This window comes from Nesoenas mayeri, assembly GCF_963082525.1.
Source record: "Nesoenas mayeri genome assembly, chromosome: 15".
NCBI lineage: Eukaryota > Metazoa > Chordata > Aves > Columbiformes > Columbidae > Nesoenas > Nesoenas mayeri.
In genome coordinates, this window is record NC_137559.1 from 10,549,637 (window position 1) to 10,565,097 (window position 15,461).

Genomic DNA, 15,461 nt, shown 5'->3' on the forward strand with positions numbered 1-15,461 from the left:
CAGGCTCCAGGCAGGAGGCGCAGCGCGAAATCGATGATAATCAAGGGGGATATTTTAATTAGCGGCGCTTCCTTGAGCACAGACGCTTAGGAAACAGGACGCAGGTCGGGCACACACCTCTCCCGCAGTTTTCCCCAGTCCTACACCGCAAGGGGCACCAGGGTGGCCTGTCATACAGCCAGGGCTCAATGCAGTGATGACTCTAATCCTGAAATTCTAAGGTTTTAAGGGTTTTTGCTATAATTAGAAGTTGAAGCTCTATGAAGTGAAGTGAGATAGGATATTTTACTTGGAAGGGACCTAAACCAATCACATAGTCCAAGTGCCTGACCATTTCAGGGCTGACCAAAAGTCAAAGCATATTATTTACCTTCCCTTTCCAGAGAATGTCAGTTTCCTTTCCAGCTGTTTCATTTAAATCAGACTTTCACAGCTTCCATCTAATCTGTCCCATTTTTGTAGCGCACGTGCAATCCGGTAACTACAGCCACCACATCTCCAAAGTGTGATGAGGACAACAGCAGCAGAGGTCTTTGTAATAAAGTCACTATTTTGTAGAAAGGACCCTTTTTCTTGCTTTTTCACCCAGCAGAGCAGGCTGAGAGAATCACAGCACAACAATAAAGAGCTCAACTAAAGTGGCTAGACAGGCACAGGCCTAAGAGATTAGACCTTACTGCTATTTGAGAGATAAAGCAGCAGAATTATTTTACGCTTCTTAAACTGTTTCCTTTAATAGGAAGTGTTGCTTTACTCTACCTTGTGCTTCTGAAACAAACATTTGTGTTCCAAAAATATACAGTGTACACATACTCTGTTGCTATAGATACAAACATTTACAAAGAAAGGAGCAGGCTGGAGTGGACTAGCTGGAAAAATCTCACACTTCTGCGTTTGGCCCTCCTAGAGCAAGATGAGCTGGGCAACTAGATCTGGGCTACTGAAAACACATGATTGAGAAAATACACCCGTGCTGATTATATGAAACAATGTGGGTCAAAAAAATTTCCACACGCTGCAGAGGTTTGGAGTTTCTGTTGCCTTTCCCCCCCGCCTCCTTTCATCCCTATGATCTGCCTCAGTATTCACATCCTGCATCCCCATCGACTGTGTCCTCCCTGCTGCCAAGAGCGGATCCCTCACACGGGCATCGCTCAGCTTTACACCAACGAGGAAAATGTGGTTCCCGAGACATTTGGTTTCATCTGCAAGGCTTCCTCACACTATGAGAAACCGGGTACACTGTACAGTCTTGGCATTTTAGCGGATAGGCCGGTATGGGAATGTCATTCCTGGGATGAACGTTTGTACAGGGTGAGCCGGGAGCGCCGGGTGAGCCGGGAGCGCTGGGTGCGCGGCGTGTGCGGGGTAGCCCAGAGGAGGAGTGTGGATGTGAGGATAAAATCCCGGTGGCAGAGCGCCATGGGCTGGTTGCTGTACTGGACCAGAGATCACCAGCTGCAGCAGGCTGTGGAGAGAAATTCAGAGGTGTGAGGATTATTCAGAGAAAGCTTTTGTTGTGGCTGTCCCCAGCCTGCAAGGGCCCAGCTCTAAGGACAACTTGCAACCAATACACAGCACAGCTGACAGGCGAGAGGACAATGACTCTACTACGCTTTTACAGCTTCCACCACACTCTTCTTCCTTTCTTCTCTAAAAAAAAAAAATTGAATAAAACCACCAAAAAAACCCACAACCAAACAAATCCACACTTGCAAAGAAGCAAGAAGCAAAGTGCAGTTAAGCTTAGGGTTAGGTAAAACAAGCTGGGACATGCGGAAGGGACAACTCTGGGGCACATTCCATGCTGTAAGGACATTTTCCCTTTCTGTGCATCTATTCTAACACAGGTAGGGCAAGATCGTCTGTGTGGTGGGGGTCACTGAAGTCTCCTCCAGTCAATAGTCCAGCTTGCAAGGGAAGAAGCAGCCAGCACTTTCACCTTCATCCTTGTGCTAAACCATGTCTGAATAAAGGCCAATTTCCAGAAAGTACACACAAATTTTTAGAAGATATTTTGTCTCAACAGCCCTCACATGCGTGTTTTGGGATATGCACCAAAGCAAACACAGCTGTGGAAAGGTCTCTTACTTGTTATGCGGCAGCCTGGAGCACACAGTTCTCAAGTCATCTGAAAGAGGACAGAAGATATAACAATAAGGGTAAAGCAGAAATTAGAGCAATTTTCCTCTTCACTCTCCTTTCTAGGAAGGTCAGATTACCTAAAAAGCTACAGCCATCAAAATATCCAAAATCCCACTCTCAGACCAAAACCTTCCATAGGAGAGAAAATGTTTCTCTGTCTCACCAGTTACTACCCCAGCTTTGCACATAGACACTTTATTGTATGTTCAACACTTAACCTACGCTGCCATATGGAAAACGCAGCTTCATTTCAAGGCAGACAGAGTCTTAGTATAGAATTCACAATACCACCACAGTATCAAGAAGTAGCTAAGACATAGGTAATACAAGGTTTGACTCTACCCACTGAACATGGCATTTATGATGAGAAAGACACCAGGTCAAAGCAATGCAAAGCTTACCTAATACCTGTTTTGTTTTTTTAAACAGTTCTGGCATAAAGAAAGGGTGAGTTTCTTGTTTGTTGTGGTTTGTTGAGTTTTTTTTGTTGTTTGCTTGCTTTGTTCTTCTGAGGTCTATCAACTAGAAATTGCACCTTTTTACCATCTCCAAACCTCTGCTAAAGCAGAATAGATAAAACAAAGGTATTTAACAACAGATCCTGCTCCTGGAGTTCTTTCAGGAACAGCCTGAGAACAAACTTCTGCCTTTGTAGATAAACACACCCCCAAAGCACTGAAAATGGTATTTTAGCAGCTACTTACATTGAACTACCTTCACTTCTACACAAGTGCTCAGAATGTACCAGGTGAGCAGCTAAGAAAAAACACACCCAAAACAAGCCATCAACTCAAAAATTTCCACTTTTCTCCCTGTTCTTATTACACCCAGAGCTACTTTATGAAAGATGAGCCAGAAGAACATTGAGATTTGACCAGCAGCTCCGGTTCAGCCAGGGCAAAGCAACGGTCACCTCCTTAGGCAGAGGCCACTCTCTGCAGCCAGGGTCTGCACTAACTGCTCTGGCTGTTAGGAAGATCTAAACCTTTTGGTCACACTAAAAATCACTCATTTTCAAGAGAGCATATCAAGAAAACAGTACGTCTGGGTGACCCTGTGCTGTACTGAGGCACTTCCCACTTTCACCTCTGCAAGTTTTTAGAGAAAAAATGGTTTTGGCAACAGGAAAGACTGATGAGAGCCACATTAGCAGGCTTCTTTACTAAGTTTAACTGAAATCACACGCACCGTAATGGGGTCTCATTACAGGAGAGCTGAAGGACCAGACGTTCCAGATTAATAGTTTTTGTTTGCTTTTCAAATTCCTTGTCTAGCACACCCACCCCATGGTTCATCTGCTTCACGGTCTCTCCTCCAGCAGGCAAACTCACAGAAGTCAAATTGAAGCACAATTAAACAGTGCTTTTTAAATAGCTACAAACAATTGTAAGGAGGTCAAATTTGTCCCCATGCTGGACGCCCAGATATAATCCCCTTGTGCACACTGCAAGGTAGAAGATCAGTTCTTGAGCTCTGCAAAGCAACGCACCATCATCTGCATCAATGATCTTGCCTCTTCTACTCTCCATGGAGTTATTTTTCCCAAATTATTAATATTTCATGGACTATTGCTTCCTACGAGCAGCCAACTACTACTTCTGATGTGAACACATTGATCTTTACTCTCCTCATCCCCAAACTCCCTCGTACAACATCCACACAGGGGAGGAAAATAATTCTGTGCCAAGGTCTCTGCCAGCCCCACCGAAAACTTACCTCGAGTGCACAGGAGTGCTCCCGATGCCATGGCCACTTGCAAAGCCTGAGCCAGTCTGTCTAGAGCCAGTTCAATCTCTTTGGATGCATTGAGAGGATTGAGTTCATCAGACAGTCTGTTAATTTCCTCAATGAGTGGAACAATGTGGTCAAAGGGTACAAGGCCCAGGCGCCCATAAAGGTTCTTCTCCGTTAAATGCCCCTGAAGCATCATAAGAACCTGCAGGACACTTAGATGCAGTTTTGAGTACAGCTGATGGCAATCTCTGTCTTCTCCTGAAGTTGAGTCCTTGGCAATTTTGCTGGGGGGATGTCCATTTGAGAGAGAGGCTTTCTTCTTCCTTTTATAAGCCAAGGGGGCCTTTACACACCAACGGATCAGTCCAGTCAGCGGGGTGAGCTCTAAAAACCCTATTGGCAGGTTGGCTGCAATAGGAGTGTTTAGAAATGTGATGAGGATCAAGCGGGGGTCTTCAAAGATCCAGGAAACAATCAACTCGAGCAGATCCGAAGGAGGGATGAGGTCATCTGAAGATAGGAAAGGTATTACTGAGTAGGCCAAGCCTTGCACGGGAGCACAGGACAGCAATCTTTAATCTCTCACATACACTCTTCCCACACTGTCACAAATACGATTTCACAACCTCCCCAACTTCACTGTTTTTTTAAAGACACCAAAGTTAAGTGCTCATTTGTCCCAGGGAAGACACAACCATGTTCCTGTCAACTTCATCTTCTCCACCACCAAATGCCAACATTTATCCCCTTTCCCAGCAAAGCTGCTTTTGTCATTTTCCTTCTCTCCCACCCATTCCCTGTTCACTTTCTCCTCTAAACTGTCTCCATTTATCCCTTGCCACAGGAAGTACAATGGGGAAGGAAATAAGGAAGACTTGCTGGCACTTCTTTCTCCTCACCCCAGTCATTCAACTCATCTCCTTTACAACTTATCTAAACAAGTATGTCTTTGTGGAAAAACTTAACGACACAATCACCTGACAGGTAAAGGATTATAAGATTATGTAAAGCTTCAAGTGAGAAGTGAAATGTGGTCATGAACTGAAGCTTCAGTACAGACAAGAGAAACATTGACTTCACATCATCCCATCACAAGGTCAGGTCACTGGATTGAGCCACGTACTTTTGTTGTGAGTTGTGTACGGCATCAACAGAGGGCTCAGCACAGAACTATCTAATCGGGTCTTATGCAATGACTCATAGGAAAAACCACCTGGACTATAGAATTACTACTATGCAGAACTGGTATTTTCCAGTTTTTAGTTTTTTCCAAGACCTCTCAGTATCACAGATAGTGGTGTTTGTGTGATCAACTCCTGTCCTCAGGACGTGGTGGAAACTGCCCAGTTACAGATCACTCTTTGAAACGCAAACTTCCTTTTCTTGTGTCACCAATAACACCTCAAACTAAGGGATTTAAAAAGTTACTTCCTATAACTCATGTTATTTCCTTTCCAACATACCTTTTAATTAGCTGGATGGATTTCCAAGTGGTTGCACTAAATAGGCATTAAATATGGAGGAAGACTATGCTGTAAGCTTTACCAAACACTTTAAAAGAGAAAAAAAAAAAGAAGCCTGCACCTCTCTCTCACTAATACCACGCTGCTTATCTGGAGAAGACTGCGCAAAATATTTCTTTTATTGATAACAAATAGGATTTGCTTTTTTGGATGATGTTGTTATTTACTGCAGGGTTGTTTCCTAGTATACCATGAGCTCTCTATCTGTCTCGCCGAGGAAAGATAAATTGATCTTAAGACACCTACACGTTTCTAGTGTCTGAGCAACAACCACCTGAGACAGGTTGTACCACCAGCTGGTCACACATGCAGTTAAAGAGCGCACCAGGGGTATGCTGTTCATTGTGTTTCTTGTCACCATTCAACAGAAATGCTGCTCAGCTTGGAAACATTCCAAATTTGTGTTCCCCCCCTTTTTGGAAGGAATCAGACAGAGACAGCGCCAAGTCTATCTGCTGGGTAGGTGACACACAATAAGGAGGCCAAACTCCCCAGCCCAGGCAGATCAGCTTTCACACCTGGAGCTGCTCAACCAATAAGGTCCCTGTGTCCTCTGCCCTCTGTGGAGGACACTGCCCTTTGTGTCAGGTGTTACCTGCCTGCTTCTCCAGCAAAGGCTCTCCCTTCAGCCATTCCCTGATTATTTTTATTCTCACCGCAGTGACACATGGTGCAACAGCCACACCCCTGAGCGGCTTCTGACAATAATTACATGGTAACGAGCATCTTTAGAATTTCAGCAGTTAATTCGCTTGCAACAGTTAATTTGTGTTGCGTTATTCTGCCTCTCTTACTTGGAAAGACACAGCTTGGAAACACTCACCTGAAGAGAGGTCGTAGAGCGCTGTGACGGAGGTAATGAACTGGCAGCAGAAGCGAGGGCTGGCGCTGAAGATCTGCTTCAGGGTCTGGATGGAGCCTGGCACCAAGTTGCAGTAGTCATCGACCAGGGCCCGGGCCAGCCTCACACAGTACACAGCTGGGGTTCGCTGCAGGGGTGCAGGACAGCACACAGGGAAAAGCGGATTAAACCAAATCACAGAAAGTTCTACAGAGCTAGCGTTAAAGTTTATGTCACCCAAACACTCTGCCTGCCCACTTCGCCCATAGGTTTTGCCATTTCAACATTTGTGTTTCCACTTCCCCAAAATCAAAGTGCGCTTTCTCTCTCTCTGCATGTCAAAGATACTCTTACACAGAAATAAAACTACTATTCCACAATATTAAAATAGATGGTGATATTTTGTGTTTACAGTATCTGTAGTTTAAATTTAAAGCCCTTTACACCAATATTTTGACTTAGATAGTGATTTTTTTACTAATTCAGTGATGTAGTTCTGTAGTTCAACTAGTTCAGTAACCTCTCAGTTACACTTGACATTTTTAATATGGAAAAATTCTGTGCAATCCTCATGTCACTTCAGAGCTTTGACCTGCAAAATAATATACCACCTTCTGCTATCCAGGTGACATCCCCTCCTCCTTTGTCAAGGCTCACAGCTGGGAAAAGAGGAACTCCACAGAACCTGTACTGATCCGCCTCCTGTCACCCTTCCCTCCCAGCACAGTCGTTCCGTGCTGCCCTTTCTGTAAAACAGGTGATTTCTGCACATCCCACAAAGGCAGCGGGAACAAAGATGCACTTCCCAAGGTCTGCGTTGGGAAATCTCAATGGGAAAAGAGGCAATATAGGAGATCCTGACACAGTGTGTTCACAGATTTGAACACCCGATACAGGTATTTTGTGCTCAAATGTCAAGAGAGAGGTCTGCCTCTTGTGCCATGAGGGACAGTTTATTTTCCAAACTCCAGAGGTGGCTTCTTTGGGCAATGTGACCACAAACTGCCCTAGTTTTGTTCCCCGTGTCAGTCAAACACTCCGCTGATCCCTTTTAACATGCTGAGGTTGGGTGGAGGAAAAAAAAAACAACATTCAATAAAACTTTCACCCATGGTAAAAAAACCACAACGTTTTCTTCCGCCAGTGCAGCACGCAAATTGATTGGCAAAAGCTCTACCTTTTTTCCTGAAGCAAAGGAATAGGCACGAGCACAGACGTGGCATGAATGCAGCTGCAGCAGCCAGCTGTTGTAGCATCTTAAACTCCCACGGAGCAGCAGCTGACTGCAAACAGCTGTCACCAGCCATAAGGTGACACCCTGCCTCATGCATGCCCATCACAACACACTCCCAAACTCCTTCCCCAGACTGCCCTGCCTGCACAAAAGCTGTACCTGCAGCCAGAAGGCAGCACATTCCAGAACAGGAACCCTGCACACAGCCACTGCCATGGAAACCAGCTTTCCTAGTAAAGCCATCCTGCTGTCATCTGCTTTATTTCCTTGAGGGCTGAAGAGAGATGAGAAAATGATCTGCCGGACCGAATCCTTGGTTTGCTCTTGGAAATAATTGCACATGATATCAAGGAGCTGAAGTTCCTGAAGTGAATTCAGTCTCTGAAAGAAAACAAATGCAAAGCTGCAAAATATACCGGGGCTCTTGAAGAATCAAAAGCTGCTTTGATGGAAGACAGGAACAGTAAAAGCTGAGAGCTTCCCTCAGGCGTTAGAAACTCAGTATTTATGTACAGCACACATATTAAAGCTTCCTGAACCACCACTGCGTCTACCTTTTTAAACAGGAAAGCTCTAGGTTGCATTTGAATACTTGGATGCCCAAGGCTGGTGCTGGCTGTACCATCAAGTGCTGCCCACAAACTGAGAGATCTATAGCAATACTGGAGTGAAAAATATTTCTTCCCTCTCCAAATAACAGCACTAAGGGCACCTCCAGGCAGCCCTGGGGGAGGTGTCACAGCCAGCCCAGACAGCCCGCTGGGCCCCAGGCCCACACTCCTCGACATTCGGCAGCAGCCGTGGTTTCTAGTCGCTGCTCTCTGGGAGGTCCCCGCTCAGCTCCAGCCCACACACAGCCTTCTGAAAACCCTGGCACAGCTCTGCTGCAGCACTGTGAGGCCACAGGCCCCACCACACCTCTGTTTGGGAGAGCAAAGTCCTGTCCAGTCCCTCTTAGCCAAAAAGCACCGTCACCAGCCCCCCAGGGACCCTGTCCTCCCGAGACCCCGACCTCCTGCAGCAGCCCTCACAGGGACCCCGTCCCGCGCTCTAATGGCCTCGGCCTCCATCGCCCCTCCCTGGAGCTCCGTTCGGCCTCTTGCCTCTTACGTGCCCGCAGAGCGCCAGCCCCCAGGGCCTGCCCTGCTCCCCGCCCGGCTTCCCCGGGGCCGCGGCCTCCAGCAGCCCCCTCGGGGCCCCCGTCTGCTGCCCCAGAGCCCCCGCCAGGCCTCGCCCCCCAGCCACCCCGCGGCGGGGCCCACCTTGGGCGGAGCGCCGCGCTCCTTGGGCACCTGGAACAGGAACTCCTCCAGCAGCTCGGCGGGGCCCTTGTCGACCAGGGGCAGCGGGGCGTTCTGCAGCTGGCTGCTGAAGTAGATGTCCAGGTGGTACAGCACCTCCTTGGCGGCGCTCAGCGCGTCCCGCCGCAGCAGCGAGTGCCGAATGTCACTCATGGCTCCGACCCTACCGAGAGCGGGTCCCCCGGCCCTCCCCGCGTCCCTCCGGCCCGGCCCCGCTCAGCGCGGCCTCCCTCGGTGGCGGAGGCGCTGCGCGGACGGGCGCTACGGCAGCCCGCGCAGGACAAAAAGGAGCCAGCCGCGCCCGCCGCCGGCAGCGCCCCCTGGCGGCCCCGCCCAGAACGGCGCTGAGCCTCGGAGCGGCCCGGCCTTGCGGGGGATCCGGCCGGGGGGGTTGGACCGGGAGCTGATCTGGGGGGTCTTGTCCCGGGAGGGGACTGGCCCTGAGGGGATCTTGACGTGGGGAAAGCCAGGGGCTAGCCCTTGAGGGGCCTTGGCCCCAGGGGGTTCTGGCTCTGGGCGGGGTCTTGGCCTGGGGGCTCTGGCCTTTGGGGGTCTTGGCCCAGGGGGATCTGACCCTGGAGGGCCTGACCTTGGGGAGCTACAGCCCCACGGGGGGTTCGCCCTGATCCCGCTGTGGGAGCCAGCGTGCAGGCCCAGGTGTGCTCTGGGGAGCCTGTCCCCACCCAGCCCTTGGGAGCACCGTGTGCTGTGGGGCCGGCACGGCCCCCTGGGAAACGCGGCAGCTGCCTTGGGAGGCCGGGGAGCGCAGGGACACCAGCCAAGGCCACTGCGGCCGGGCCGGGGTGACCAGCTTGGGAATGTTCGGGGACAGGCACTGCAGCAGGGTCCTGTTGTTTTTCGGGACTCCTGCCTTGGTTCCACAGCCAAAGACCAAAGCTGGTGGGGCTGTGCTGGGATGCACCGACTGTGCTCAGCCCCCAGTGCTGGGCACCCCTGAGCCCCAGCACGTTTGCCTGAAAACAGCTCATTGGAAATGTGGAGTGCTGGATGGGAACAGTTGGTGAAATAAACACGTTTTAAGAGAAACTATGGCTGGTGATGAGTGAGAGCTGTCCGCACCCTGTATTGGAAAGCTGCCATTCCCCATGAGGGGTCTCTGGGATTCACTTACACCTTGCAGACCTCTTGACAGCATTTTTATCAATTCAGGCACATTCTCGGCCTTACCTGTGGCGGGAGGTGTTGGCACTGGTTGAAAGAGTTGTTTAGTTTAACTGAGCAGATCTTCATGAAAAATGCCATTTGGAGCCCGCGGCCTTGCACGCTTCTTGGCTGGGCAACAGCTTGGCAAGGTGAGCACGTCCCTCCCCATAAATGCAGGTACAGCTCCTTCCCCTTCCAGAGACCGCAGACGACACCAAAGGTACGTCCTGCTCCCCTCTCCTACCGTGCCCCAGGAGCTCACTTCCCTCTCTAATATAATTTTCTCCAGATCAGCTTAGTTTTGCCAAGATGCTCTGCCGAGGCCAAGCTCAGGCACAGCTCACGAGCATCAGCCGGAATGGATGCAGGTGTCTATCAGTGCCTCTGCCCAGGCAGCTGCAGAGGTGGCTGTGTCCCCTGGGAGCGGAGGGGACTCGTGGGGCCTTGGGCAGTTTGTAGTGTGATCAAATTATAGCATTACCAAATCATGGCATTACCGAATAGCTGCATTACCAGCTGGAGGGGCTGCGGTGTTGCAGATGGTAGTGTTTTCAGCCACAGCGAGGGTGCAAGAGGGGAAAGGTGAGGATTTAACTAGAGTGGCTGCCCCAGGAGAAAAAGTCCGGGGGCAGCCAGCCCTTCCCTGGGTCAGGTGTGCCAAAAGCCGGGGTGTTTGTGGGTCTTACTGGGGCTCCCGGAGGGACTAGGATTTCGGGACGCCTGGGCTTGGGCAGGACTCACATCCCACCCGCTGGTGAAATATTACCCCGGGGAGCTGAGCACCACGGGAAATACTTCCCGAATGCTTTTCTGCATGGGTCAGAGCCACCGCGCTGCCTCGGTGGGTGGTCCTGGGGGACTCCAGCCTGGGTGAGGATGAGGCAGGGACTGTGCTGGGGGACAGGGGAGCAAGACACACCAGGTGAGGATGTTCCAGGCAGAGTAAGAGCTGGAGAGGCGTGGGAATCCATCCCTTCTTTGCTTTGTGCCAGCACAGCTGCTATTGGGTCTTTTGGGTCTTCGGTGCAGACCTGGGGAGGGGTGGGAGAGGGACAAGCCAAGGGACCTTAGTGTCCCCAGCCACTGCCACCCACCCTGGGCCAGGAGAGGTGTCCGGGCTGAGTGCGGTGAATGAGGAAGTGACTTCTCTGCGTCACCGTGATGGCATTTGCTCCTTTGCCAGTGAATTACCTGCTCTGGCCTCATGAGCAGCGTGCCCCTCCTCCAGAAGGGACAGGCAGGATGAGGTCCCACGTGAGGCAGGAGCTGGATGGCTGGACAGAGGTGCACCACACACATGTCCCGTTGGTTCTCTGGAAAACCAATGCCTCCCAGCAAAACCAGTATGGCCAGTGGGAATACCCTGACCACTCTTGTTATCTGTGACTAATTCCCCTGCCAGCCAGGAAGGCTGAGCCCATCCCTGCCCCTATGCACGCAGGATGAAATCCTCAAAGCTGGTGCTGTCACTGCTGGTTGCAGCTCTCCTGCTGCATGTGGTCACCATGCTGAAGATCAGCGCCTTCAACATCAAGACATTTGGGGACAGCAAGATGTCGAACCAGACTATCGCAGATATCATCGTCTCTGTGAGTGCTGGGGGGAAGGAGCAGTTGTGGCTACTCTCTGCTCTCTGGGACGCAGCCAGCTTGGGGCAGTTGAACACGAGCTTTCTGCAGGCGTCTGTCCATCTGTGTGTCCATCTGTGCACAGACCCACCTGTCAATCCACCTGTCCACATCCCCCCATCCATCCACCTGTGTCTCCATCCATCTATCTACCCATCCATCTGTGCATCCATCCACCAATGCCTCTAATCATACATGCCTCCATGCATATCGTCCATCCATCCATCCATCCATCCATCCATCCAAGCCTCCATCCATTCACCCATCTGCTCTTTCCCTGCCATCATCTCCAACCTTGGGCCATTTCCACTCTTGCTGGTCCCCAACCAAGGAGGGGTGATGCTGTTGAGGTCCCTCACTCTGAGCAGCCTGTGACTGAGGAGCTGCTGGGATGGTGGGTGGTAGACAGATGCGTGTTAGAGGACACTATGTCACCCCAGGGTCCTTCTAAGCCAGAGCACACTGGCAGAGGAGCTCCCTCCCTGGCTCTGGGGTCCCTGCTGCCCTCCTGTTGCCAATCTGGAGCCTTCACAGCCCAGTCCAGCTCACAGGTGCCCGCATGAGCAGCTCTTGGCCAGGGGCAAGTAGCTCTGAGCTTGTCCCCCCCAGATCCTGTTGGAGTACGACATCACCTTGGTACAGGAGGTCCGGGATGCCGACCTGACAGCCGTGAAGAAGCTCGTGGACCAGCTGAACAGGTGACCCTGATGGCACAGGGCAGGAGGTGCCAGCAAATTGGACACTGGGGCAGATCCTGGCCGGCATCGCACTGTGCCAGGGCACCCCCAGCTCGGCTAGAGAGAGCCCAGTGGGTGCTGGGGGCACTGGGACCCTCCTCTCACCCTCTCCACATCTGGCTCCCAGCATGTCCCAGCACCCATACAGCTTCTTGGACAGCATCCCACTGGGTCGGAACAGCTACAAGGAGCAGTATGTCTTCATCTACAGGTAAAGGGTTGCCACCAGGATCCAGCGTCCCCCGTGTCACCCACTGTCCCCCCGCAGTGGCTCCTGAAGGGTGGTTGGTACCCCCGCATGGAGGCCCTGGCTGTGGCAGGGACAGTGCTGGGGGCTGCCCTGTGCTTCTCCCCCAGGTCGGACATGGTCTCCGTGCTGAGAAGCTACTACTATGATGATGGCTGTGAGTCCTGTGGGACCGACACCTTCAGCAGGGAGCCCTTCATCGTCGAGTTCTCCTCACCCACCACACGTGAGCAGAGCTGGCACATGGCAGCATCTCAGATGGTGTGGGCAGCTGCTCGTTCCTGGCATGGGGTGCCCTCCACACGGGGCTGAGCTGTGCCTGCCAAGTGGGGGTTCAGACCTGGAGCCCAGCTCAGGGGCTCCACTGAGTCCTCCACTGCTGAGGGGTCTTCTCCCACTTGTGGGTGCCCAGAAGTCCTGGGTCCCAGCCCAGCGTGGCCAGCACTGCCTGTTGTTTCCCTCCATGTGCCACCTCACACCATTGCCTGTCACCTCCCAGCATGCACTGTCCCCAGTTGTGTGCCATCTCACATCTCCAGCTGTTTCCCATCATGTCCCACATCCCATTGCCTGCTACCTCCTGTCTTGGGCCATTTCCCACCATCTGCTTCCTATAGTTGCATGCCATCTCCAGTCAAGTGCCACCTCCCACCTTGTGCCATCTCCTACTCTGTGCCATCACCTCTACCTCCCCAGCAGCTCCCCAGGGCACACACACTCTTCCATCTTTCTCCCACCCATCTCTTTCCGAAAACCACGGTGACTTGAAAAAAAAATGGTGGGAAGCAAGCACCAAACCCTGAACCATGTGCAGAGAGATGCAGCTCCCTGCTGGAAATCCTGGCCTGGAGAACGGGCAGACCACAAAAGGCAACACACTCTTTCCCTTGGCAGCTTTTCCTGGGCAGTAGCTGAGGCTTGCCCTGGGTTGGTCCTCTGGGGTCCCCACTCCCTTCCTGAGTGCTGCACCCAAGCTGGGGGCTGATGGACACCTCTTTGGCAGAGGTGGAGGAGTTTGTGATGGTTCCCCTGCACGCCGAGCCCAGCAACGCAGCAGCCGAGATCGACGCGCTCTACGATGTCTACATCGACGTTGTCAACAAGTGGGCAACTAATGTAAGGGGCAGCGGGAAGCTCGGCTCCTCCCTGGGGCAGCCAGGCGGGCGGGGGTACGGCCACCACATGTCCCAGTGGTTGTCCTGGGGCGGATGTGTCCCACGGGAGACGTCTCATACCCACTGGAGCGAGTGCCACCCTGGCAGTGTCCCGGCATGGAGCTGCTGTGTGGCTCTGCTGCCATTACTGGGGGCTATTCTTCCTGTGCTGGGGAGACCTGGGGGTATCTGGTAAGATTTTAGGAAGCCCTTGCTGCCCCGTGAGGTCTGTGGGCAGGGGCACAGCACACTCCCCTGCAGAACATCCTCTTACTGGGTGACTTCAACGCCGGCTGCTCCTACGTGGCCAGCGCCCAGTGGCCATCCATCCGCCTGCATTCCCTCGGTGCTTGTGAGTGGCTCATCCCTGACAGCGCTGACACCACCGTCGCTGACACCACCAGCTGTGCCTACGACCGGTGGGTGCTTCGGCGGTGGGGTAGGGGCTGGCATGAGGGGGACCAGTGGGCTCTGACACCCCCACGATGCCCTGGCAGCATCGTCGCCTGTGGCACTGCCCTGCGCCAAGACATCGAGCCTGGCTCTGCTACCGTCAACAACTTCCAGAAGACTTTCCACCTGCAGATCAAGGATGTGAGTGAGGGGTCGGGGGACACAAGCCCATCAGCACTGGATCCCACCCACCACACCTCCCAGGAGTGTGGGTGGGTTCCCTGTCCCCCAGGGTGCACCCGAGGGTGACCCAATGTCAACCCCTGCACTGATGCAATGCTCTAGACAGAGCATTTTGGGGTCCAGTCTAAATTTTGGGGTTGGAGCAGAGCATTTGGGTCCCAGCCAGCCACAACAGCATTGGTGGGTCCAGACGAGCTCAGCTGCCTCTCTGCTTTCCTGCCACATCAGGCTTTGGCCGTCAGCGACCATTTCCCGGTGGAGGTGACCCTGAAAGCCCGCTGAGCCCATCCCTGCACTGGTAGCTACCAGGACACCCCAGCAGACACCTACATTCCTCGTGGGAGCCCACAGCGCACCAGCACCAGCCAAGTAGCCTGCCGTCTCTGCAAGGAGCTGCTCTCCAGAATCTTGTGGGAGTGGGATGCTCTCTGCTTCCATTAAAAAACAAGATTTTCCAGTCCTGCAGCTCTGGAGGGAGTGTCCCTTCAGTCCCTCCATCAACTCCCCAGGCCTGAGCCCCCTATCCCCCTGTCACGAGCAGCCCCACCAGGGCTGGAGCCAGGGAAGTCCCCAGGACCAGGGTCCCCCTCCTGCCATCAGGAGCCCTGGATCCACAGGACAGTGTCACTCCCCTCTGAGCTGCTGGTGTCAAAAGCGGGGACACCAGGAAGAGCCTGGGAGGCTCTGGGCAGGATTCAGTCCCCTCACTGAATGCTCTTCCACTGACTTGGGGACCACATCCTGCTGAAGCCTGCCTGGCTGTGGGATGGCTGACAGGGTGCTGATGGTGAGGGTGGGGGAAGGCAGAGGACATGAGTCTGTTCCCAGGAGTTTCTGTGCCTCCTGGTGGGGTTTCGGTGCTGCCACAGCACCAGGGGACACCAGACTCATCCCGTGACTGGGTGTAAAACCTGGAGGCGCACGCGAGAGCCTGGCAAGCCCTGGCATGAGCAGCTGTCACCACCCCACCCACCCCAGCTCCCTCAGCCGGGGTGAAGCCATATGCTGCGGTGACGCCATGTGCCGTCACGGGGGACACCAGCTCCACTGGGGTTGCTTTGGGTTACCAGTGGGGCTGATCTAGGTCACCAATGGGGCTGCTCTAGGTGACATCTAG

The 15,461-nt window shown here is 52.7% G+C and overlaps 2 protein-coding genes across 7 annotated transcripts; one reads left to right on the forward strand and one right to left on the reverse strand.

The window, feature by feature from the left end:
* Positions 1-14: 14 nt before the first annotated feature.
* Positions 15-9,040, reverse strand: INTS15 (integrator complex subunit 15). Of its 6 annotated transcripts, none has more exons than XM_080354282.1 (6): positions 8,770-9,040; positions 7,637-7,858; positions 6,226-6,391; positions 3,862-4,389; positions 2,092-2,131; positions 15-1,468 (listed from the first exon to the last, which is right to left on the reverse strand). In XM_080354282.1, exons 1-6 carry the CDS (start codon positions 8,929-8,931, stop codon positions 1,261-1,263), a joined length of 1,326 nt encoding a protein of 441 aa, XP_080210408.1. In that variant the 5' UTR covers positions 8,932-9,040; the 3' UTR covers positions 15-1,260. The 6 variants fall into 6 exon arrangements, with proteins under 6 accessions (XP_080210408.1, XP_080210407.1, XP_080210409.1 ...); XM_080354281.1 differs by having other exon boundaries at positions 8,740-9,040; XM_080354283.1 differs by lacking the exons at positions 15-1,468; positions 2,092-2,131 and adding exons at positions 2,566-2,701; positions 2,850-2,901 and having other exon boundaries at positions 8,740-9,040.
* A 2,344-nt stretch (positions 9,041-11,384) lies between these two features.
* LOC308046470 (deoxyribonuclease-1-like) lies at positions 11,385-14,626 on the forward strand (the record flags this gene model as incomplete). The annotated part of the gene is made up of 8 exons (XM_080354309.1): positions 11,385-11,531; positions 12,180-12,268; positions 12,435-12,518; positions 12,665-12,780; positions 13,558-13,670; positions 13,970-14,127; positions 14,206-14,302; positions 14,573-14,626. 8 exons carry the CDS (start codon positions 11,385-11,387, stop codon positions 14,624-14,626), a joined length of 858 nt encoding a protein of 285 aa, XP_080210435.1.
* Positions 14,627-15,461: the final 835 nt, after the last annotated feature.

Excerpts from the sequence above, each read along its gene's own strand:
- INTS15 (XM_080354281.1), bottom strand. The coding sequence starts at position 8,931 with ATGAGTGACATTCGGCACTCGCTGCTGCGGCGGGACGCGCTGAGCGCC. Across the intron at positions 7,859-8,739 it reads AGCGCGGCGCTCCGCCCAAG|AGACTGAATTCACTTCAGGA; the intron begins GTGGGCCCCGCC and ends GTTTTCTTTCAG. Across the intron at positions 6,392-7,636 it reads GTGCTGCCTTCTGGCTGCAG|CGAACCCCAGCTGTGTACTG; the intron begins GTACAGCTTTTG and ends GCACCCCTGCAG.